The sequence below is a fragment of the Kwoniella dendrophila genome, chromosome 3 (assembly GCF_036810415.1).
Source record: "Kwoniella dendrophila CBS 6074 chromosome 3, complete sequence".
Lineage (NCBI taxonomy): Eukaryota > Fungi > Basidiomycota > Tremellomycetes > Tremellales > Cryptococcaceae > Kwoniella > Kwoniella dendrophila.
Window position 1 is genome coordinate 1,797,312 of NC_089478.1, and position 23,295 is coordinate 1,820,606.

The 23,295-nt window shown below is 39.4% G+C and overlaps 9 protein-coding genes across 9 annotated transcripts; 4 read left to right on the top strand and 5 right to left on the bottom strand.

The window, feature by feature from the left end:
- Positions 1 to 865: 865 nt before the first annotated feature.
- Positions 866 to 1,565, top strand: L201_002952 (uncharacterized protein; the record flags this gene model as incomplete). Its single annotated transcript, XM_066218715.1, has 4 exons — positions 866 to 886; positions 1,022 to 1,086; positions 1,173 to 1,256; positions 1,373 to 1,565. The coding sequence occupies 4 exons, from the start codon at positions 866 to 868 to the stop codon at positions 1,563 to 1,565; spliced, it is 363 nt and encodes a 120-aa protein (XP_066074812.1).
- Positions 1,566 to 1,693: 128 nt separating this feature from the next.
- L201_002953 (uncharacterized protein) lies at positions 1,694 to 4,197 on the bottom strand (the record flags this gene model as incomplete). Its single annotated transcript, XM_066218716.1, has 13 exons — positions 1,694 to 1,738; positions 1,832 to 1,926; positions 1,990 to 2,104; positions 2,180 to 2,319; positions 2,379 to 2,588; positions 2,660 to 2,789; positions 2,848 to 2,934; positions 3,003 to 3,030; positions 3,147 to 3,255; positions 3,314 to 3,536; positions 3,591 to 3,768; positions 3,834 to 4,012; positions 4,093 to 4,197. 13 exons carry the CDS (start codon positions 4,195 to 4,197, stop codon positions 1,694 to 1,696), a joined length of 1,644 nt encoding a protein of 547 aa, XP_066074813.1.
- A 414-nt stretch (positions 4,198 to 4,611) lies between these two features.
- L201_002954 (uncharacterized protein) lies at positions 4,612 to 5,673 on the top strand (the record flags this gene model as incomplete). Its single annotated transcript, XM_066218717.1, has 3 exons — positions 4,612 to 5,206; positions 5,310 to 5,416; positions 5,488 to 5,673. The coding sequence occupies 3 exons, from the start codon at positions 4,612 to 4,614 to the stop codon at positions 5,671 to 5,673; spliced, it is 888 nt and encodes a 295-aa protein (XP_066074814.1).
- A 573-nt stretch (positions 5,674 to 6,246) lies between these two features.
- Positions 6,247 to 7,971, bottom strand: L201_002955 (uncharacterized protein; the record flags this gene model as incomplete). The annotated part of the gene is made up of 7 exons (XM_066218718.1): positions 6,247 to 6,745; positions 6,909 to 7,069; positions 7,181 to 7,525; positions 7,597 to 7,609; positions 7,671 to 7,701; positions 7,818 to 7,882; positions 7,946 to 7,971. The coding sequence occupies 7 exons, from the start codon at positions 7,969 to 7,971 to the stop codon at positions 6,247 to 6,249; spliced, it is 1,140 nt and encodes a 379-aa protein (XP_066074815.1).
- A 1,399-nt stretch (positions 7,972 to 9,370) lies between these two features.
- On the bottom strand, positions 9,371 to 11,272 carry L201_002956 (uncharacterized protein; the record flags this gene model as incomplete). The annotated part of the gene is made up of 5 exons (XM_066218719.1): positions 9,371 to 10,047; positions 10,121 to 10,177; positions 10,272 to 10,374; positions 10,559 to 10,610; positions 10,698 to 11,272. The coding sequence occupies 5 exons, from the start codon at positions 11,270 to 11,272 to the stop codon at positions 9,371 to 9,373; spliced, it is 1,464 nt and encodes a 487-aa protein (XP_066074816.1).
- A 690-nt stretch (positions 11,273 to 11,962) lies between these two features.
- L201_002957 (uncharacterized protein) lies at positions 11,963 to 13,304 on the bottom strand (the record flags this gene model as incomplete). Its single annotated transcript, XM_066218720.1, has 8 exons — positions 11,963 to 12,149; positions 12,216 to 12,314; positions 12,373 to 12,485; positions 12,552 to 12,616; positions 12,702 to 12,802; positions 12,932 to 12,977; positions 13,129 to 13,147; positions 13,233 to 13,304. The coding sequence occupies 8 exons, from the start codon at positions 13,302 to 13,304 to the stop codon at positions 11,963 to 11,965; spliced, it is 702 nt and encodes a 233-aa protein (XP_066074817.1).
- Positions 13,305 to 14,326: 1,022 nt separating this feature from the next.
- L201_002958 (uncharacterized protein) lies at positions 14,327 to 15,698 on the top strand (the record flags this gene model as incomplete). Its single annotated transcript, XM_066218721.1, has 5 exons — positions 14,327 to 14,425; positions 14,524 to 14,785; positions 14,865 to 15,024; positions 15,086 to 15,431; positions 15,504 to 15,698. The coding sequence occupies 5 exons, from the start codon at positions 14,327 to 14,329 to the stop codon at positions 15,696 to 15,698; spliced, it is 1,062 nt and encodes a 353-aa protein (XP_066074818.1).
- Positions 15,699 to 16,289: 591 nt separating this feature from the next.
- L201_002959 (uncharacterized protein) lies at positions 16,290 to 19,583 on the top strand (the record flags this gene model as incomplete). Its single annotated transcript, XM_066218722.1, has 5 exons — positions 16,290 to 16,379; positions 16,480 to 17,129; positions 17,272 to 17,377; positions 17,486 to 17,688; positions 17,756 to 19,583. 5 exons carry the CDS (start codon positions 16,290 to 16,292, stop codon positions 19,581 to 19,583), a joined length of 2,877 nt encoding a protein of 958 aa, XP_066074819.1.
- A 361-nt stretch (positions 19,584 to 19,944) lies between these two features.
- L201_002960 (asparagine synthase (glutamine-hydrolyzing)) lies at positions 19,945 to 22,205 on the bottom strand (the record flags this gene model as incomplete). Its single annotated transcript, XM_066218723.1, has 7 exons — positions 19,945 to 20,313; positions 20,383 to 20,533; positions 20,597 to 20,699; positions 20,760 to 21,059; positions 21,156 to 21,687; positions 21,776 to 21,927; positions 22,037 to 22,205. 7 exons carry the CDS (start codon positions 22,203 to 22,205, stop codon positions 19,945 to 19,947), a joined length of 1,776 nt encoding a protein of 591 aa, XP_066074820.1.
- Positions 22,206 to 23,295: the final 1,090 nt, after the last annotated feature.

A 23,295-nucleotide genomic window follows, 5' to 3' on the forward strand; every position in this document is an offset into this window, starting at 1 on the left:
CGGATATAGTTCATCTTCGTGTGCAGAAGCTAGCTGACCGACGTTGTCTGAAACGAAGTTAATAAGTTATTTTGTACTTAAAATCCCGCATTTTTGATGGAAATGGACAACAAAGGCGAAGTTGTGTCAACTACAGCAAGGTCTATAACAAATCAACTAACGTATTGCCATCCTTTCTGAAAATCTAGATCAACCGTTTTGGATTCTGACTCAACCGCTGACAAAGCATATCGCTACACGATACTCGTAACTTGATTAACATGCTTCTTTGAGGGTGATCCCTTTTCCTTAGTTGATTTAGTTGAGTTACCATCATGGGGAAATTGCTTTTGTTCTCTCTCAGATCTCGCTTCGAGAATTATTGATGGCAGATAGGGAAAGTAGGTGTGACCGCCGGCGCAAGTGATTCTTAGGTCTGCGCGATTATGCTTATCCCGGTCCGAAGATCTCTCATTCTCCAAGGCAGAAGCGGATAAGAGGGTAGATGCTATGAAATAGCTCCAACGAAACACGTTGTTGACAATGCAAAACCCAATCAACCTCGAAACGCCATTACAACACACTCAACTATGTACCTAAACTAGAAGTTTGTTTCCCCCACTTCCCTCTAAGAAGCGGTCCTGCCTCGAGGTAATGACGATGTTTTGTACAATCAATCAATCGTTCGATAAATCGTTCAAAAGTAAGAGCGAATGAGAAAGACCAAGATGAGATGGCAGACGCCAAAAAAGTTATATAAACCCTCTTCAACATCTTCAATTCTCCATTTTTATATCTTCTCCTCAAACGAAACATTCACGACTTCTAACGAATAACTTCTGTTCTCGATTTAAACTAAACCAAACAAACAATTAAATAAGACAAAATGGCCGCTATCTCATCTGTCGTAAGTAGTCATTATTTTAACTTATTCACATATATATTGCTTCGTATCTCACTCCAAGTCACGCCTTGCTCAACCTATAAACACTATTCTGATTCTATTGTTGAACACGAGCTGATTTTCATATCCGTATCTTAGTCATACGTCAACAAAGGTTGCGAAACCTCTTCTGATGGATCATGCTCCACTCACGGTAGCTCCGGGTAAGTGTGACTTTCACCATAAGTATCATCTAAAGATCTATCTTGATCATAGTCCTGATAGCTGATGCTGTATCAAACTGTTTTAGTTGCACCAACAACAACTCTATGCCAGTGAACCAATGTAACACTTCTGGTACCAACGGAGCTTGTTCAACCTGTGGAGCTTCTTCGTAAGTTTTCGATATTCCTTGTTCGATCTTCACTCATCTCCCCCTCGCAAAATCAAACAAAACAAATTCGAAACTCACTTACTCGATGACTTTTCGCCTTATCTTGCTTTGTTCAGTTCACAAGCTAATATCTGTCCCATCCAACCTGTAGATGTGGTTGTTCCAGTTGTGCCTGTTAATTTCCTTTCTATCCATATTCCTCCATCACACGATGTTGCAAAGGATATGAATAACCTCAAGGCTTCTATGAAGTCTGACGAGGATAGGAATGGCAATTTCTTTTTCGCTAGTTCTCTTTTTATTCTTTAGATCAGATAAATGTGTTCTTGTTTGTAGAGGTGGAATATGCATTGTTTTTGCGGATGATTTCAATCAATCTAAATGCCCATGAACAGAGGACTTGTGCATTTTACTAATACAAAGGGTTGATATTACAATCAAGCGGATGACAATAGAATATTTTTTATGGATTTAGGGGAGTTCTGATTATGTATCTCCGTTAGCTACGGTGTTCTTGATAAAACATAAGGAGATAATAGCTAACATCCAATTGACAACAATAACGTTAGACTCACCTTCAGTTCCAGCACCTGTCTGATCTCAATCCTATCCCCTTCCTTCCCTTCTAGCGATATTTTGGTCAACGGACTGAGTTTGATATGTATGCCGGCTAGAGGAACACAAGGGTCAGAATTAGCCGCATGCAAACTTTCTACCAATTAAGTTTACTTACCAGGAAGTCTCGACGGTTCCTTAATTCTCAACATCAACTCAAATAATGGGAAAGCATTCAAAGCTTTTATGCCAGCTGCTAGGACTTTTTGCATAAATATAACAACGACCCGTATCTGTAGATTATCTCGTCAGGTTTTGGGGGTCATCGATAGCGTCTTCAATAGGTGATAGGAAATAACATTACTTACTATAGCGAACAAACCGAAATATGTCAAAACAGTTGGAAATAAGAATGCTGAAACAGTGAACAACAATGTGCCAAGGAATAGTTGATCAACATCGTACTCATAAGAGTCTGTTCTCTTTCTTAGGACATTCCATCTTTTACCTATAATGATAGTACGTGGATCAGCTGCTGAAGATACCAACAATAGAAATTCAGCTTACCTCTAAATAGATTCCATAATCCGCTAAGGGATTCCAACTGCCAATTGAAAATGTGTTTCATCAATATGTAACATAGGTGCAGGTGGCTAGTCAGGATGTTGATGGTATCAACGAGTAAAGAAATAGCAACTGTTAAACCGCCAAGCGATGAAAGAGCGAAAAATTGTAGAAGCAGCGGTAAAAGGTTTTTGAGTGAAGGGACTACCAAATCTGTTCAGTTCAGACCAGATTAGCGTTCAGTGACAATACATATTGCTAGGAGGTGGTCGAGGAATACTCACTGCCCCATTCCTGTATGATCAGCCCCAGTCCAGTACAAAAGAATTGACTTAATGGGGTATTCAGCTTCAGACCTACAGGCCAATCATTCAGCCATTTTAGTACGTTGATAGACGTTTGGACACAGTAAGCCTAAAAATAAAAATCAACCTTCTGCATTGATGTGACTGAGATGGAGCAGCGAACCTACATCATAACAGGACACAAGTGTATCTTGAAGAAAAGGGGAAAAGTGTATAATCAATTGTCTAGCTGAATAACCCAGAATCACATCATTCTGCATGAATTGCCTATTAGCTATATCCAACCTCGCTTGTCAAGCTAATGGACCATCATAATGCTCACGAAGATAAGCCAAACTGTATTCCAGAATCTAGATCGGGTGGATTTAAGGTTATCAGTATACTGTATAATAACGTTGTTATAATGATTAATCGATAATGGGCATCTGAAAGTAGACCTCAAGTCAAAGGAGATGAATTCACATACCGAATATACCTTTCTGATTTAGTTTCGATATCTATATTTACCTCTCGGGTACTCGTAAACCGTTCGGGTCCTTGTAAGAATTGTGACAGACGTAAAGATATCTGCTGGACTGAACAATTCTATCAGAACAAAGTATTTCACATTTAAGAATCAAGTTGAAAGCTTACTTGTTGAGCTTATTGATGATAAAGATCCAATTGGTGTTGGGTAGTTCAGAACTGTGAATAAAGTCTGTGCGCAAAAGGTTAAAGGTCGAAGTAACATGTAGATAATCCTTGACAGCAATCTCGACTGATTATCTCTGACAATGATTGGTATTCTTTGGCCTAGATCGTCTGGTTTCTTGGGTAATGTCGATAAATCTCTCTGAATAGTTTTCGATAAATTTACCTGGAGAATGAGGATCAGCCTACCATTCGAGGGAGATATCCGTACTATATTTACCATTTTTACAATTTCTTCCAGGTTATTGTCCGCCTTGTTAGTAGAGAAAGTATTTAGGGTATATCGATCTTGAATGGCCATCTCATCATTCCGTTCCCCTTTGAGAGGTTGAGATATACGTAAGAAACGGAGTCTAGATGGATCAGGAGGTGTGTATATGATAAGTTGAATCGATTTTCTAAATACACAAAGTAGAATGTAAGTAAAATAGATAGATTTCACTGCAAAGAGGGAAGGACATACGAGCATGCTTCTGGTTTCATTTTTTTGGTCAGCCAAAATGATAAGTCATGGTCATTTGACGGTAGATCGTTTTTCGAGATTGCGTGAACAGGCTGAGCGTATCCGAGGTATTCTAAGCGTTTCGATTTCTGCGCACTCATTGGATGATTCAGAACCAACTTGGCTTCATGATCCTGAGACTGAAAAAGTTATCAGCAGTGACCATAAAGATTCAGACAAAACAAGAATCATGAGTAATGCAAACTGCAAGACGGCTTACATTACTATTGAGAATATCTACAACACATAAAATGTCGTCCCATCTCCAACCCACCACTCTGCCTTCGTCTTTCGATATACCGGTCTCCGGCCACAGTACTTTCATTTTGAAAGCATTCGCCCGATGCGTCTTAATGGTGTTTTCGCGAATTATCATATTAATCTAAAAGCGACTACCTTATCTAGGCATTGTTATGAATATATTGTCTGATTTAACGTATTTGTTATTGTCTTGTGGATATTGTTTGTGGTGCCCCTCAATCAATCACCAAAAACATCCATTTAGCCGGGAAATCCGAGTTACTTAAGCTTGAGATAGCGTTCCGGAAAAATATTGGACTTTCTAGATAACAGCTAGATTTAGGCAAATTCTATCAACAAAATCACTTCAGAGTAACAAGATTGTGACTGATCGGGAGGTAACTTGATTATCAAGAAGTTTGATCTGAGAAGCGCTCTTTGAGCAAAAGGATCTGTACCAACAAGTGAAAGAATTTCGACATTCAGGTACAACACGAAAATGTCAAATTCACCTGAATATGAAGCTCAATTAGATTTACTTCAACTGTTGACCTCAATGTATACATCTGAAGAATTGAGTTTACCTGAATCAACACAATCAATACTTCATCAATATACCGAAGACCCATCATTTACTGTACCTGTATTAGATGAATTAGAAGCAGAATTGGATTTACCTATAGATGAATTTGATTCAGAGTCAACTGAACGTGTGATCTTCCAAATAATATTGTCTTTGAAGAATAATAATTATACGAGTAAAGTCAAAATACGGCCAAAACAACCATTATTTCTAAGTAGAAATCAATATGAAAAGATGTTAAGAGATATACCGATATATAATGATGATGATAATGAAGAATCAAGTGAATATCTACTAAATACAATAGAATTGATCAAATCCAAATTACAGAGTCTATTAAGTGAAATTGCACTTCAGGGGAATGATAACGATCAAGTAGAAGAAATAGATGAAAAAGATTTACAAATTGATAGAATATGGTTTTGGTTACCTACTTTATCAACAAGAGAAAAAAGGGATGATATGGTAAATTTTGCAAAAGATGTTAAATTAACTGGATTTGTTTTAGCTGGTAGGTTCCAAGTTTAATGTTACACACAAACAGTATTACTCTTTGACACGGGAAAATGTGCCATTTAACATCATAAACTGGTATTTCGTTATTCTGCTTATAGGTAAACCAGCTTTATTATGTGTAGAAGGTAATTCACAGGTAATTGAAAAATACATGTCAAGGATAAAATCTGAATCTTGGTCTGATATACCTAAACATCATAAGAAGGTGAGTTAAACTGAAACATAAGAAGAACAATGAGGATGAATATCAAATCAAATCTAATCTACATTATCTAGATTTCAGAACGTTTACGAAGACCAATTGAAAATCGAGCATTTAGCGATATGAAAGAAATTACAAATGATATTTCACATTATGGTCAATATAATCATAGAGGTGATATGTCAGAAGTTAAGAAATTGATGGAAAAATGGGGCGTGGGTGATGATTTTGGTGCTGTAGTTATGAATAGTGGTTATTAGGATTATGGGTGAAACTGAATTAGATTGATAACATATAATATATTTCATTGGGTATTTTCAACAACTTCTTACTTTGATAGATACGGGTAATATGCCTGGCGAAAAGGGTTCTACATATTGTACCTTGTTGTACATTAATTTCACTGATGATGCAAGATCTTCATTGGCATTCAACAAAAAAACTCTCAAAGATTGCTTCAAATGCTGTACAAGTGGTTGTTGCAGAATAAAGTATATGGTCAAAATAAATATGCGTACATATAATCACATGATAGATTACTTAAAAAACTACGGTATCTCGTCTTTATCGGGGTATAAGATCAAATATTGATGTTACAGATCAAGAAAAACCAAAAGCGTTAAGAGAATAACGATAAGCGAAAGCAGTATTGCCGGTATCAATATCAAATTACCAAGAGAAGAGCGATATTGGCTCTGCAGCAATCCATTATAATATATTCACATATAAGTTGAAATAATGATTGTTCCATAGAGATGTCGAAAACTGAAATGCGGAAATGGTCCACAACTCCTTGTACCCCTGTTTCCATCGCCTAACGAAAGCAGGGTGCTCTAAAACCTTCTTCCACCGGTAGAAGCAGGGGCGTAACCTCTTTGACCTTGTTGCTGTTGTTGTGGAGGACCGCCTCTCATTCTAGGATCCATACCTTGTTGTTGAGGAGGTCTATACTGCTGTTGCTGCTGTTGTGGAGGCGGCTGACCTCTATAACTACCTTGCTGTTGTTGTTGTTGGGGAGGAGGGGCGTTACGCAAATTAGGGTTATTTCTATATGTTTGTGATAGGTTACTTGCTGGATGTTGACCTGCCATTGGAGAAGGTGCTGAAGATGCTATTCCAGGTCCTCCACGAGATGGTAAAGATGATGCTATACCTGGTCCTCCAGATGATCCTGCTGATCTAGGTCCAGGTGTAGGTGAAACTCTCTGCAGTGATGCTGGATTAGGTCTTAAAGACGTTGATGCTGGAGATGATGATGCCGCAGGGGCAGAAGCTGTAGATGCAGGTCCAAGTATTCCCGCCTTCTTCTCTGCTGCTTGTAAGATCTGGTCACTGCAAGGAGAAAAGACGGCTTTCAGTATGGATTTCTTGTTGAATAGATGAGGAGAAGATAAGATTATAGCAGATGTGAAGGGGATCTATTGTAATAACAGGCAGTTGGGAGAGCAGGATGGCTCTTTTTCTGATCGTTAAGAAAACCATTGATCCCACTCACTCAAGCAAGTTTAAACAAGCACAACAAACCACCCATTCTACACAATCCTCATTTCCTACACCCAAGGTCTGCCAAACTTGTTTCTCATCTTCTGATTTACCTGTCACAGTAATTCTAGTACCACCTCCTTTCTCCGGTGGATTCTTAGCTACTTTTCCGAACTACAAAATGAAGTCAAACGACTGTATCAGTTATAATTCTCTCCTTGTGAAGTTCAACTATGTTTGCTCATCCTCTAATACTTATTCTCAGTTGATAACATAGTTACTCACCTCAATCCTTTTTGGTGGAATTTGATGACCAGCATATTTGAAATAAAACATTGTCCAGAACTCTGCATTAGGATTTGGTTTTGAAATTTGATATAAAGGTGTATCATCTTGATTAACAATCTTATATATAGGTGACATGACACCTGTATTTTCAATTGTCCACCTTAAATCTCTTGAAGCTTCACATCTAACTACATTATGTGGTTGTTGCTTATTTGAGTTCAAAGTTGGTAAAGATGATGACGATTGACTTGGACCAGATTGTCCAGGTCTCAAAGGTGGAAATAGTTTGGCGACACATAAATCTCCTTGAGGTGAGGGAGTTAATAAATAATTTACTCGATTCTAAGGGATTAGCGGCAAAGGTATAGTCAGCTTGATCGCTGCTTGAGTGGCAGAAGAAAACAGTTATTCACCTCTTCAGTGTGCCTACAGAGTTTAAAATTAGCTTTTGAGTATCTAGCAAACAGGTAACGAAGTATTCACTTACAGATAAGTATACAATATCTGATTTGGTTGCCCTGCAATTGCCCAGTTACAGCATTAGCCTTTGTCCTTGTCTTGCTCCTCTTGCCAAAGTCTCATATATATATCCCTCCTCTACACCTTTCACCTGAAAAGAGGATTTTTCACCTACCATGAGGGGTGACGATCAACGTCGGTAAGTGATTTGGCATAGGCGCATGATGCGGAGATGTAAATCTATGGTGCAAGGTAAGGTATCAGTCATTCAGCTTGAGATTATCTTTTTGATGATGCACTTACACGGTATATATAGCTGCGTTGGTCATTTGTTGTTGTAGTCAAAACGTTGAAGTATTATCCGGAAGGCATCAAGCGTTCATTGAAAAGAGAGGGTAGTAGTACGAGTTGAGCGTGTTATACGTGAAGATAGTGAGATGTCCAGTGTTAATGGTGAATAGAATAGTTACAAGAAGATGATAGGATGAGAAAATGTCAACTAATCAGCTTCCCGATTCTTCGCTCAGATCAACTCAAATCCCATTCGCCTTTCTTCCTTCAACGCGTCCATATTGCGTTCGCCAAATGTTACAGGTTTTAGGGGTATGAATATGCTCAATCATAAGGGGAATCAAGCAGAGGTCCTACTAGCTAGGTTCATCGGATTAATCTACTCACCCGCCATGACCGCCGTTCCTTCCTTATTATTTCCTGATTTTCGTTTGTTAGAATAGGTTGAATGAGCTTGATGTTATGGCTGTCAAGGTCTGCCTTGGTCGTCCGTTTGCGCTTTCAGGTTATGCAGTATACTTGTAGCCTTGATCTCCAGTGCGTCGCTTAAGGTAATGGTGTATTATATGCAACAACTGACAATGTGTTAAAGCAATGTTGGAAGAGGTTGCTCTGGTTTGATTCGAACGATTTGTTTATTGTTTATCTGTTTCGGGTGTAAATAAAGGGGTAGTACGACCTGATTGATCACTTTGCGCGTAACTTAATGTTTAACTGTGATGAGTTTAACGTTTGACCAGACGTTGTGATGACGATGATCAAGGTGATGTTGATGTAGTTTTTCAAACTTAATTGCTGTGGTCGTCTGAGACTATTATTCTTTTTCTTCGAGGATAGCGATTGCGACTATGGATAAAATTGCCAAGCAAGGCGATAGTCCACTACTTGATACTTAGTAGTAGTATTGTGGTACATGATTTTGTTATTGTGGTAATGTAATCATCTCTTGTACAGCCTTCTATCTGAGCTCTTTGATCCAGACCCGCGTTTTCTAATCTTGATTACCCTTTTTTGTAATTATCCAATCAAGCCACTATTGCCGATTACAAACCTGATATAATAATTGAAATAACTCAACCGGTAAGTCACTTGAAACCTGTCTACCCGGGTTCGCTTTAGCACTGCCCTAACTGATAGGAAGTCTTACTTTCTGTCCCTGATCCCACACAAAATAATGGGATTTTATACATAGCAGTTACCGCTTTTACGTTGACTATGTATGGCATATTGCAGCTACTATTATAAGTTGCACTGGGCTGTACAACATGCTCTACAAATACATACGCTCTTAGACATTGCGGGAGATGTTCTGTCGACATGGAAGATGCAGAGTTATACATGCCTAGCAAGACTGATTTGAGCTATACAACATATGGAAGCACAGCATACAATACACTACTATTCCGTCCCTTTACGATAAACCATTCACATTATATATTACCGCAGCTTAATGAGACCACTTTCCACCTTGAAACCTTTCTCCTCAATCCACTTGGCCAGATGCTCTTGATTCACACCTAAAAACCTTTTTGCCCATTCTTGTCCTGTGGACAAATATGCTTTTCTCATAATTTCCCATGCTCTCTCACGAATCTTATGTTCACCCCATGATAAAATGGATTTCTCGTATTCTGTTGCTCCATTGTACAACTTAAAGTATTTTATTGGATTAAAGTGATCAACTGATATTGATCTAGCTATCGATATCACCCATTGAAGTTCGGATGGCGATATAAATGGTTCCACTTGCTGCCGAGGGCCATTCGTCTGATAAGCATGGTCGGTCTCCTTGAATGGTTGTCTCAGACTTTTTCGTGTGGGATTCGTTAATTCGAAATACGATGACCAGAAATCCTTTTCCCCAAGGTTGATCAACTGGTATAAAAAGAACAATGAGATGAACTCTTCCCTTGTATCTTTTTTGATCGATAGAACCTTGATACCATCACTAATAGAGCCTTCATCTAATGATTCGCTTTGTTCGACATTCGATATACCTTTCACCTTACAATTCCCAACGGCTCTGTATAAACCAGGTACTAAACCACTAAGAGATGAGATCAACTGCGGTTTGTTGTTTGCTAATATTGAGAATTGAGCTGATGATTCAAATACTGATTGTTATACCAGCTTAGCGTAACCCTACATTATGATGACTAGCATTGTGTTATATGATATGTAACATACCCTCTATGGCAAACTCATCTATTCTACTAGAAGCGACTACACCTTCTCGTAATTTACCTGTACAGATTAGGAGAATATATACGTCAACAATCGAGGATGGGTATCTCAGCCTTTAACCTCACATAAACCGCACAGGGGAACATAGACTCACGGAAGAGTAATACCAGACTACCTAAACTTTCCACTTCATCTTTTGCATCTTTAAGGGGAAGTTTGTGTCGAGCAGTCTTGAAAGTCCGATAATGTTTATCTACCTGAGTTCGATTAGGGTGCAATGTGCAATCAGCTAAATGAGCAAGGATGAAATCCGATATAGGCAGCAGAGCGATCGCAAGCGACAGGCAATGGATAGATGAATAGTTGAATGACCAAATTGTAATGATATGAAAAGACAATGAAAGAGAAATGATTTGTCCTATCTAGGCAAATTTTACCCACTTTTTTCTCTATAAATGCTCTATATTTATTCTGTATTTCCCAATCTTTTAAGCTGAATTAAGGTGATAAATGTATATTATCAGTAACTCGCTGTAAACTCGTAATCAGGTTTATATGTTAAGCTGAAGATCCCACTTACGCATCACCTTCAGCACCATCTCCACCGGATCTACTAACACTTTGAATTAACTCAAAATCGAAATCTTCATCTTCAGGTTTAGGAGTTCCAAATCTGGATAAATCCTTTCTCATAGGTTTGATATCTTCTGAAGGAGAAGCTAAGATAGATTGAACATTCTGTACAGGTTTCATGGGTGAAGACCAATCTTTCTTCGATTTTCTCAACTCGTTTCCATTCTTATTTACATTGTGCGATGGTTTTACGGACTGACAAGATTGATTGAAAGGGGACGATTGATAATTGGATGGTCCAGATTGATAAGTTGAGTTCTCATTGATTGGCCTATTCAAGTTGGATAATCCATTTTCATTTCGATATCGGTTTTGATTATGATTTTGATTCGGGTTTTGATTTGGACTTCGATAAGGTCGTTGAGGTATACGCTCATTACTATTCAACAAAGCATTGAACCTTTCTTCCCTAGCCTGTGCACTGTTATCCCTGTCATCATAACTTCTAAATCCTGTTGATCCACCTATATTATTTTGATTATCTCGTTGACGTTCATGAGGTGGTCTATACTTCCTATCCATCTTGAACACCTTTTACCAGGGTTGGAATGATTCCTATACACACGTTTCGTTGAGATGTTCAACCTTCAAACTTCGACGTGACACCTAAGTCGTGGGTTTAACCGGTAAATACCTACAATGGAGTTTGAGAGGTAAGATGATAATTCGGATTACCGAAAAGTGGGGGTTTTATAGATCTTGAATATGCGTCGTAAACATAAATCTGAGAATAAGAATGGGAACAGGCACGACACGGGATTGACGTCTTGGGATAACAACATCAGATGATATGCTCTTATGGGCAACAGATTTTGTATTTACCAATGCGGACGCTGGCTTTTGCTAAAACGGACTTTGGCAGGTGCAACAGTTGAACTGGAGGGAGAAGAAAGATATTCATCGATCAACTGATATTAGGGTGTTGTATAATTGTAAACATTTTGAAAGCTTCAAGAAACGTATATATGTGATAGAGTACCAAAGAAATAAGAAGAAAAAGAAAAAGAATCGTTAAAACAGCTATATATTGTATTTATATGTAATAGAATTTCATAAACGTGAAATAATCATCCATATCCATAAAATTCCTTAAATCCTCAAAAATGAAAAATAACTGTCCGAAAGCCCGGAGCAGAACTGTTGAAATGCTGATGATATTGGCTTAACTAGCTTCACTCGATGGATCTGCCAAAAAAGTGAGGAACTAGCTCCTTAGAGTAACATGGCGAGACCACCAACGACGGCAAGAGCGACAGCTGGAAGGGCGACGGCTTTGTTGGCAAGAGCACCAGATCTGGCACTAGCTGTAGCGGATGCAGCGGCACTAGTGGCCGAGTTGACTGCGGAACCAACGGCACCAGTGGCAGAAGCGGCACCTGAAGAGGCAGCGGAAACACCGCTGAAAAGAGAACTGGTGTCAGATAATAAGTCGACACATTCGCGATATTTGAGGATTTTGACTCACGATGAGGCAGCTCGACTAGCGGAAGCAGAAGAGGCGGCACTTGCAGCACTGGATGAGAGTGATGTGGTAGAAGTGGTAGAAACAGCACTTGATACAGCACTATCAGGACAGCAAAATTAGCTGATTGAATCGTAGGAAGATGACTTATAGGGCTTACCTAGCGGTTGCGGAGGCGGAGGCGCCTGAGACGGTGGTGGTAACAGCACCGGTGGAAACACCACTGGTAGCAGCGGTGGAGTTCAAACAAGCGTTAGATGAACCGGCTTGGATCTATCGGTTGCCCAACATAGTCAGCTCAAGTTCCGATATCTTGTAACTAGGTATTTTGTAACTTACGGTTAAAGGTGATGAGTAAGCAATGGTACCAGTAGAATCAGTAAGTTTAAGGGTGATTGAGGTACCTGCAAAGCATACAACACGTGAATATTAGCAACTAATAGATAAATGTGAAATTGGTCGTAGAGCAAAAGCGGGCAAGATACACACCGGAAGCGAGGTTAACGTTCCATGTGTAAGGAGCGGTGGTAAGATCAGATGATAGGGTTTCAATAGCAGCGGCTGAGACTTGACCACCTGGAATGACGGCACTAGATTATGCAGAAATCATCGTCAGCTTCTACGCTCACGAGTGCAGAGTGTTGCCCATTCGCAGATCTGGCAAGCATTGGGTAGGCCTGCGCAGATACGAGACTGATTTGCCAGAAAATGCGACTCACAGAATGTAAGGAGCTGTACCTTCAGAGAAGGAGATTGAAGCGGGTTCTAAAGAAGACATTATCAGTATACCTTCTCTTTATCGATGTTTTTCCGATCGTTGTGCAGATTTTCCATCGGCGGCCGTCCCGAATGATGTTCTCCTAACATCCAGCGGCAAACGTTTCTACCGACGGATGACCTGAAGCTGTACACTCACGACATTGAACAAGGGAAGCCTGGAAAGCAGTAAGTACGCTTGTCAGTGATCGATCGAGATGCTCAAATAGTATAAACAGAGGTATCTGTTTCGTTCAAACTCACAGGAGTGTTAATGGTTAAACCGTAAGCTTGACCAACAAGGGCAGCAGCGAGAATGATGTTTTTGGTGAACATTGTGAATGAGTTTGAATTTGTTTGAGTTAGTGGCTAGGTTGATGAAGTGAGATTAGAAAGATTAAGGATTAATAATGTTTGTTTTGATTATAATAACAAGAAGAAGAAGAATTAGAAAGAAAGAAAAGAAAGATAGGACGATGTTGATATGGGTGGCTGATTATGTAGTTTGGATCAACGGTATGATTGGTATCGGTGAGTGAAGGGACGATGGGGTGAGAAGGGGAAATTGAATTTAATGATATAATTACATTATTTGATTTTGTGTTTAGGCTAAGAGTACACGGTTTCATTTGATTTTTCCCATGTTCATCGCCCATATCCCCTATGTACGAGATTTTGTGTATGTATGACTTATCCTATGGGACAACGGAATCTGTATGTATGTATCCTACACCCGTGTGTCTTTAAAAAGTTAAAATCAAAGAAAATCAAATCATTTTTAAGCATTGACCGCGTCAATGCGCAGTTTAACTCATCACGTACCTTTGTGTCTTCAGGGTCATATAGTCCGGAGTTACCGTATCGGGTATAGGCTAGGTTGAGGCTGTGCCTTTAATTATTGCTGTTGTTTCTCTTTGTCCCTTTATTCTGATCAATCGCAACATACTACGTCTACTACGAGTACTGTTACATGACGACGTCGTTCCTACTTTCCTATTTTACCCTACAAAACAATCAAATAAAATACCAAGAGATACCGTTGGTGCCGTATTATCATCAAGAGAGAATGATGAGTGGAGGTTGTCCAGTTGATCAAAAGGTACTGCATATCGCAGTTTCTATCCTTTTCTACAAAATTCTTGAACCCGTAGTCTCGCCTAGTCTTAGTCCTAGTCGATCATTACAATAAAATAGTTCTCCTTATCCTGAACGGACATTACAAGATTTGAATGCGGTCGACTCTAACCTTCTCAAGACTAGGATAGAGCATAGTCCTTTCGTTGCCTTCTTGCTGCGTCAATTTTACATGTGTGAAGGGAACGAGAATCTGACCATTCGGCAATTCGGTATCCACCTCGATGCTGAGATATCTCGGGAGAAACATAGAAGTAATAAGTGGTCTCGAACCTGTTTCAATACCTTTCGAAACGCAAGGTAATTTAGGATCCTTCAAAGCTGTTAGTGACTTGACCGGTTTGTCAATTATACAAATACTGATCATCGATGTATGCCAAAAAAACGTGCTAACTATCCTACTAACCTTTGCTGAAAATAGTACATAACCGATTCAATATTCCCGGATGAAACATCAATCTCCAGTTATGAACCGGAAGAAGAGGACGTTAGAACAGATTTATCACGCTCTCTGTCTCCTGAATCCTCTCAGAACTTTTCTTCCGAGACTGAACTAGAAGGAACTTCGTCCTGGCTGTGCTCTTGCATATCAAAAGCCACTTCTGAAGATGACAATCAAGAACATACCATACCCTTATGCACGGTTAAGGATTATGAGAGTTGTGACTGCGTCAGCAGTTTTGGTCAGTATAGATATCCTGAAATTTGCAACTCGTTGTAAGTTATAAATCCGATCAATTTACTGACTAATGCATTTTTCAGGCAACTTCTATTCAATATCAAACGACAAGTCTAGTTCATCCTCTCAACGACAGGTATTACAAATTGATGTACTACCGGAACGGCTACCTTTGGTAGAGTGTTCACCTAGTTGTCCATGTTATATCCATTGTACCAATAAAGTGACTCAACGAGGTGTCCAGTGAGATTCTGCCTAAAACAAGTCCGTTCTTGCGAATTGTCACTGATGTCGGAATTTACAGAATTCCTGTTACGATCAGAAGATCAAGAACTGGGATAGGCCTTGGGCTGTTCTATACTCCTTCTTCCGGAGATATACTGCCAAAAGGAAGCTTCGTCTCACTATATGCCGGCGAGTACCTTACTACATTTCAAGCGCGTTTAAGATGGTCTGAACAAGAAAGGAAACCTCAAAAGGAAGGTGAAGGTAATTATATCTTATCAATCAGATTACCAGGAGAGATTTGGCATATAGATCCAAGATATAAAGGGAATATAGGAAGATTCTTGAATCATTCTTGTGACCCGAGTTGCGTAATTCAGATTGTTAGGTGGGGTGCTGATAATCTACCTAGAGCAGCTATCTTTGTAGGTCAGATGGCGCTCTCTCATGATATCAAACGTACCAAGCTAAATAATCGTTCCTTGTTCATCCGATAGGCTAAGAGGGATATAACCAAGGATGAAGAGCTGACTTTCGATTATGCCAACGCATCTGGATCATCCGATTTCGCATCGCAGACAGAGATGATACCAGGAGAGGCTGACGAAGATGCATCGGAGAAAGGAAGAAATCAGTGTCTATGCGGTTCATTCAAGTGTAGAGGTTGGATGCCATTCGACGAGACGCTGTAATTAGTGATAACATCATTTATTTGCTGTATGCATATATTTGGACTATGTTGAGCATGTACATGCTCCGAACAGGGGATCACGATTTCATCTATAAACTAATTCTCGACGAGAGCTGCTTGAGCCAGCTTACAATGCTAGTTTATAGTATTGACCATACAAAGGTGCGTCGTGCCTGGGACGTGAAGTATTGTAGCCATCAAAAAGTAATCAATCTTTAGGCAATCGCGTCAACCGGAGACTACAACAAATAAACATCACAAATACAAAAACGTCATACTCGTATATCGGTTTTTTCTTCTTCATTCCTCAATATACCATTTTTCGACACGAATCATCTTGGATATCTGCATTAACGTCCCTCAAATACCTCGACCAGCTTCAAGTATGAGTATATGACAAGGATAAATGCCAATTGATGGAGCAACAACAGGTAAGCTATGACTATATGGTCTTCCTCAGATAGCTGAGTGCAGACCGTCAAACGCATGCAGGTTTAAGAAACGGAACGTTCTACAACAGTTTGACTTTGGTACCGTCAATCCCCATCTCTCCTTGATATTCTCAAACCTCACTACGATCTTGTAAGAAAACATGGACAGTATACTTTGGCGTAAATCCATTCTTTTCGCTGAAGGGCAATTTTCAGAAGATGTTATCACGTACTTGAGTAATAGAATAACGGTATGTAAATGCACAAAAGTGTCTTCAGGTCATGTCCACAGATCCCATATGGCTCTATCAAACCGTAATGACGCTGACTGTCCCTCTACCATGGCTATAGGAGCTTGGAGGAACCGTTACGAAAGCAAGAGAAGGATCATCCATATTATTAGTTAATCCATCACATCCCACATATAAACAGGAGATTGAGCATTTAGTATATTTGAAAAAGACTTATCGAGAATTGGAGCAACCTAAAATAATCTCATATCATTGGATATCAAACTTATATTATCTACAGAAATACATTGAACCTGAAGAATTAGAAATTGTATCACCGATATTCACATATCCTTCATCAAATAAATTAACTCCAGAACATGGTGAAAAATTTAGACCTATAAAATCATGGGTTTCAGTAAATGTTGCAAGAGAACAAGATGAAACACCTGATCAAGCAAGAGATAATTTAATGAAAAAATTAGAATGTTCAGGTACGATTAATGTAAATAAAAGATCACATGCAGATTTATTAATGGTTGATGAATCTTCACAATTCGCTAAAAAAATTTATGAAGAAAAAGATAAACATCATAGATTTTGGCAAAAGATCGCTGAAAGAGATTGGGTAGATAATTGTTTAAGAGAAAAAAAGCTAATTTGGAATATTGAGAAGGAAGATGACCCAGAAGATGATGATGATAAAGATAGTTTCATTGAAGATTCAACAGCGACCATAAAAGGAAAAGGTCTAGGTAGACCTACGGGACAGTGAGTACTAGTGGTTCCATCTTCGAACGTCTAATCCATTGCTTTTTCAATAAGCTTTTAGCTGTTCTCCATCTCCTTATGCCGCCTCCCAATGCTGGCCTTTGAGAGATCGTCCGCGAACTAATATCGCTGTATCATGTAGACCCCGAGTCGATTATACTCCTAGTGACGATGACTTTCTATGTCGATATCTAGCAGCACATCACCCAGGAGGCTCATGGGCTAGTAGGAAAACGTATCAGAATCTGGTGAGCGCCTCGTTTTGCCATCCTACTGTCATAGCCATAAATCTATAGTGTACATAGCAGTACAGCGTAGACTTGAAAACGGGTCTGACATCTCCGTTACCTATGCAGTACGCCTCAGAATATACCCACTCTAAACGGCACTCTGCTCAATCTTGGCACGAGAGATACAAGAAAAACTCTACAAGTTTCGAAAAACGGGTTCGCGGTCTCGTTCAGGACGGTGTGGACACGACTCTGAAGACTAGAAAAGAGAGAGAAAAAGCCAAATTGGTACAGGCGTCCAGTGACGAGCCGTCGGTGGCACGTACTATGTAAGTTGTTGTCTTGAACAAAGACTTTATTTGAGATGACTAGCTGAAACCAAAACCTCATCAGTAGCGGCACAATACCGACAGAAAATGCCGCTGGACCATCACGTACAATTGTAACGGAGCCATCTGCACTTTCCACGCAGAATCGACCTGAAAAAAGAAAGCTTGTTGAATTGGATGATGAAGAATCTTCACCTTCTGTTTTGATACCGACAGAATCAACAAGCAAGAGGTTGCGCGCAGATCCTGTTCAAGTTATTGACGAAACGTCAAACAAGAGTCAAGCGAAAGCTCCTATTCTCCCCAAATCCCCTCAACGACCATCACCTGCTGAAGAGCGGATTTCATCCGCTTCTCGGTCAGACCAGGTGTCGAAGAGTGATACCCGTGGCCATTCAGGTCCGAGAACGGAAGCTGAAGTCGCTACGGCTGAAGTTTCAGCACAAGCAAGCTCTACGACCATTACTGCTTCTGTCCCGGCTCAATCAGAAGCTCCGACCGACCAAACAGGCCATCAAACTACACTTCCTCCAGCTGTCACCCCCGGCCGTGAGATCGACCTACCAAAACCTGCCGCTTCAATTGGCGAAAAAACAGATGCAACCGAAATCCCCAGTGATCAAATACGGCGGACACAGCGGTCTAGTCCAGCTCAAGATATCGGTGATCAAACTATGGATACAGATATAGTAGACAGAAATTTGATCGATGACAACGACGGGTCAAAAAGAAGTGCTCCTGGTCCCTCTCTACCGGTTTCTCAAGCGGAGACCGATACCAACGATGAAGAAGAAAGCCAGAGAGGTGAAGCAACCCAAGCTATTCTAGCTGACTTTGCCAGAGCTCAAGCAGAAGCTGGTCGCGGCATTTCATATTCAGCATCTTCTAGCAGGTGGAGAAAGCCCGTCAAAGAGAATAAAGAAACTAGAAGCACCCCACCTCCGCCTTCTGAAAGTCAGAATATTGGACCTGAACCATCTCGATCTCAAGACAAGTCTTCACCTCAGCGACCGATTACGGTTCCACCATCAGCGAACGCCCAGTCTTCACCTATGCATATCATCCTTAGTCCACCGAAACGCTCTGAAACTTCTTTACAATCTAGTCGATCTGCACCTTCTGCTATTGATAGGGGTGCTGTAAACGGGACTATATCGTCAGACGGTCATACGAGAATGTCAATTCCTTTCCAACTTGGAGTTGATATTCGAGCTGTACCAAGCGGCGCAGGTACGCTTGCAATCGCCAACGAGCGGCCTCAGTCCCCTCAAACCCAATTGCAGGCCATTCAAGCTGGACCATCTTCTACTATTGAGACACCTCAAAGAAATACGTATGAAAACGGTCGAACGACGACTACACCTACATCATCGGATTTACCAGAAAGAAGAGAAAAACATTCATTGTTACGTGATCGATTAATCGCTTCAGCTTCAAAAAGACGTAAAACATTAGATAGAATGTCAATCGGTTCAAATCGATCATCTCCAAATCATTCTTCGTCTTCCAATAGAAATCGTGGTCATTATCAAGACAAGGAAACGGGACCAGATATGGTATTTAGAGAAACTTCAATACCACCTAGACCAGAAAAGCTTACACCACAATTATCTTCACCTTCTCCTACAGTAACTGTACAAAGGGCCATCAGTCCGCCATTAAGTGGAAAAGAAAGGGAAGAAAAATACATAAAAGGTAAAAGTTTAATACAACTACAAATCCAAGAATATAAAAATAGAATTACAAATTTGGCCAAAACATACAATATGACAACAGCCGAAGTTGTTAACTTTATCAATAATAGTGTTAATTCAAAAGATAAAAGCAAAAATAAAAGTACTGGTGAAAGGTATTGGGACGAGATCGAGAAGAATCTAAAAGAACGAAGATTATAAAACAAGATGAATGGATCATTTGGGCTTTTTGTGCGAAGTGGATACATTGCGTAGCTGATGATGTTTAAGTATCTTAAAATGTTACTTTGTGATGATCATCCAAATATTGTATGAATCTTATGTCATTTGCCTGCAATATGAGAACTTGTTACCGTCTCTTTCGTTGGTGCTGATTACAAATATAGCCGTTCTTGAAGATGATTGCAATCTAAGAGAATTAAAGATTCGCATCAAAGCATCGTCGAGTCATCGAGTTATCCCAAAAATAAATGCATATTTTATGATCTATGAACAAAGCAAGTTCTCTCTTTAGATGCTATCAAATCTATACTGATTACTCTAATTTCATTCAATGATGTTTTTAAGCTTTGTTTTCATAAGCAGCAGTATGAATTGAAACGGCTCTTCCTGAAGGATCAGAAGAAACACCCCATTCTTGTTTTGGAATCCATCTTACTGCAGTTGAAGCTGCAGCTTTTGTTGGGAAATGAGATTCGAAAATTTCTCTAATCCAATAAGCTTCTTTTGTATCTGGTGTTGATTCAGGGAATCTTTCACTTCTAGAATTAAATTGTTCATCTGAAACTTTACTTGAAGCATGATCTTTAATTCCATCAATCCATGAATATCCAACACCATCAGAAAATTGTTCTTTTTGTCTCCATAATATTGAATCTGGTAAATATGCTTTTCCATCAGGTGAACAATCAAATGCTTTTCTAATTATGTACTATAATCATAAGAATAAGACGTTAGTATAAGTAGATAAATCTGACAGCTAATAAATAAGGAAACTCACTTTTTCCATTTTTGGTCTTCCATCTTCATCAACTTCTTGTTGTGTACCTTTTGAGAACATCTTGTATTTGGCATCAACGTTCATAGCAACTTCAAGGAATTGTTTATCGAGGAAAGGTACACGCGCTTCAAGACCCCATGCCATGGTGGATCTATTAGAGAACAAGAAATCAGTTATGAAGATAATTGAGCATATAACTGCATACTTTACTCACTTGTTGGCTCGGAGACAATCAGCGGTGTGCAAGTTTTTCACACGTTTTACTAATTCTTCGTGGAAGTCTTGTGCGTTAGGAGCAGCGTGGAAGTAAAGATAACCTGAATAATTGATTAAATGTTTAGCTATTATCTCATAAAATGCAACGATTATCTACTTACCACCAAAGATTTCATCGGATCCTTCACCACTCAATACCATTTTAACACCCATAGCTTTAATTTTTCTAGATAACAAGTACATAGGTGTAGAAGCTCTAACAGTTGTGACATCAAAGGTTTCAAGGTGGTAGATAACTTCTTCAATAGCATCGAGACCTTCTTCTAAGGTGAAAGTGTATTCATGGTGAACTGTACCTAAGAAATCGGCAGCTTTTTTGGCAGCTATTAAATCTGGAGCACCTGGAAGACCGATAGCGAAAGAGTGAAGTTGTGGCCAAGTAGCAAGAGGTTTTTCGTCACCTAATTACATATGTACGAAATCAGCTACCGTCTCTGTGTAAGACAGAAATGGAATAGATAACAAGCTATAAAGTGAATTAGAAAAAATCAACTTACCAACCCATTTACCATCTGCGATAGCTTGTTTTCTTTCTCTTCTGAATTTTTCATGTTCTTCAGCTAATTTATCAGTTTCTCTTGCTGCTATAGAAGCGATTAAACTTGAATCTAAACCACCTGATAATAAAACACCATATGGTACTTCAGACATTAATCTTTTTCTTACTGCACCTTCTAAAGTTTCTCTTAATAATTTATAATCTACTTCGTTACGAGGAATTGGTCCACCTTTTACATCACCATCCCACCATGTAGGTTTGAAATATCTTTCTAATTTTTTAGATTTTGAATCATAGAAATGACCAGGTGGGAAAGCGATCAAGTTATCAACTTCTTCATGAATTGCTTTTAATTCTGAAGAGAAATATAATGTATCAGGTGAAGATGAATGATATCCCATATATAATGTTGTTATACCAATTGGATCTCTAGCGGCAATTAATCTAGGTGGTTCAACTGATTTATCAAGTAAAACGAAAGAGAACATTCCATCGAGTTTAGCACACAATCCTGTATCATGTTCTCGGTACTAATATGTTAAGGACAGTGGAAATAATCAGTAAAATCTCCATAAAACTTTCGCCGCTTTCTTCCCCTCGGATATATGATATACTCACCAAGTGCATGATTACTTCACAATCTGAATGTGTCTTGAAAACGGCATCTTGGTTCTTGAGACTTTTTCTCAATTCAACGTGGTTGTAAATTTCACCGTTGACGGCAAGAACAAGTTGATCATCTTCACTAACGAGAGGCTGAGCACCGGTGTCTATGTGATACGAAACAGATGTTAATAAATCTATCCACCCACCCGCCCTACACAGACTAGACTGCCCCCATCCCCCACCTAGCTGCCGCTTAAAAGGTTAAACACTCACCAACACCAACAATGGCTAATCTTTCATGTACCATAATAGTATCTTTTGTCATATAACATCCTGACCAATCTGGACCTCTATGTCTTTGTTTTTTTGAACATGCAATTGCTCTTGGTCTATATGATGCTAAATCACCTTGTCTGTTGAAACAACAGTAAATACCACACATTTTGTAGGTTTTGTCGTGTCTCTATGTATTGAAGAGGAAATGGAATTGAGTTCTAAACTAGTTTTTTTGCGAATGCTTGTATGAAGCTGATGGGTATATATGTATATGTATACCTTTTGTTTGATGATCAATGCGTTTATCTATCTATTTAAACGATGACTCGAAAAGATAAGAAATCTTTGTCTGTATATATTCAATTGTTTCTCGAAAGTTTATCTCAACTCGGTTGACTCCTAACTTTTTTTTCTGGTTGTAGGGATATATTTGTATGAACGCGGCCAATTGGGTGGTAGAGTGGGCCGGTTGATCCGTTGTACTAACAGTATACGCTTAAATCCTATATCAAAGGTATATCAATCCCTGAACCAGAATATGCTGGTTGACTCGAATTTAGAATCCGGTACTACCGATTTAACCGTTTTTTAATGCCACATCACTCCTCATAGCTCACCATACTTACTCGGTTAGATAGAGAACTGTTCAACCGGTTTATCATTGATACTTTCTATTCATGTTTGTGTGTACCTGGGAGACACTGATCTATCAAGAGCGGGAGACATGCATAGTGAATAGACCTGATATCTATATGATGGTTGTGAATATCAAGGCGTTGGGTGTGTATGCACAGAGTGGTGATCAAGGAACTGCATGCAAAATACAGCAATACGTTGCGTTGATTGAATATTGAATTCGGTCTCAGGCGATGACGCCAAGATAACAGGACGATAAAGAAGTAGGTGTTTTGTTGATCGTACCTTCCTAATCAAGTAAAAATAGACATGCTTTATGTAACCCCTCAATCTATCAGATCATGCGGTAAGAGCGGCGGTAATCGCATTATCACATTCTGGTCATGTCATGGTGACCATCAAAAGGAATGATGCATTCTGTTCACTTCGTTTGGTACATTCAACGACTTGATCTGAAACTCCCACATTTTCGCGAAGCACCTGGTCCTGAGTATTGATTGAGCCCTCACGCCTCACGGTCAGAGATCAACGAGTTTACCTGCCTGAACCATTCGCATTCAGTTTACGATTTTCAGCCTGTCTTCTACGCTATCTGTATAATCTGTTCTCACCTCAAGTTA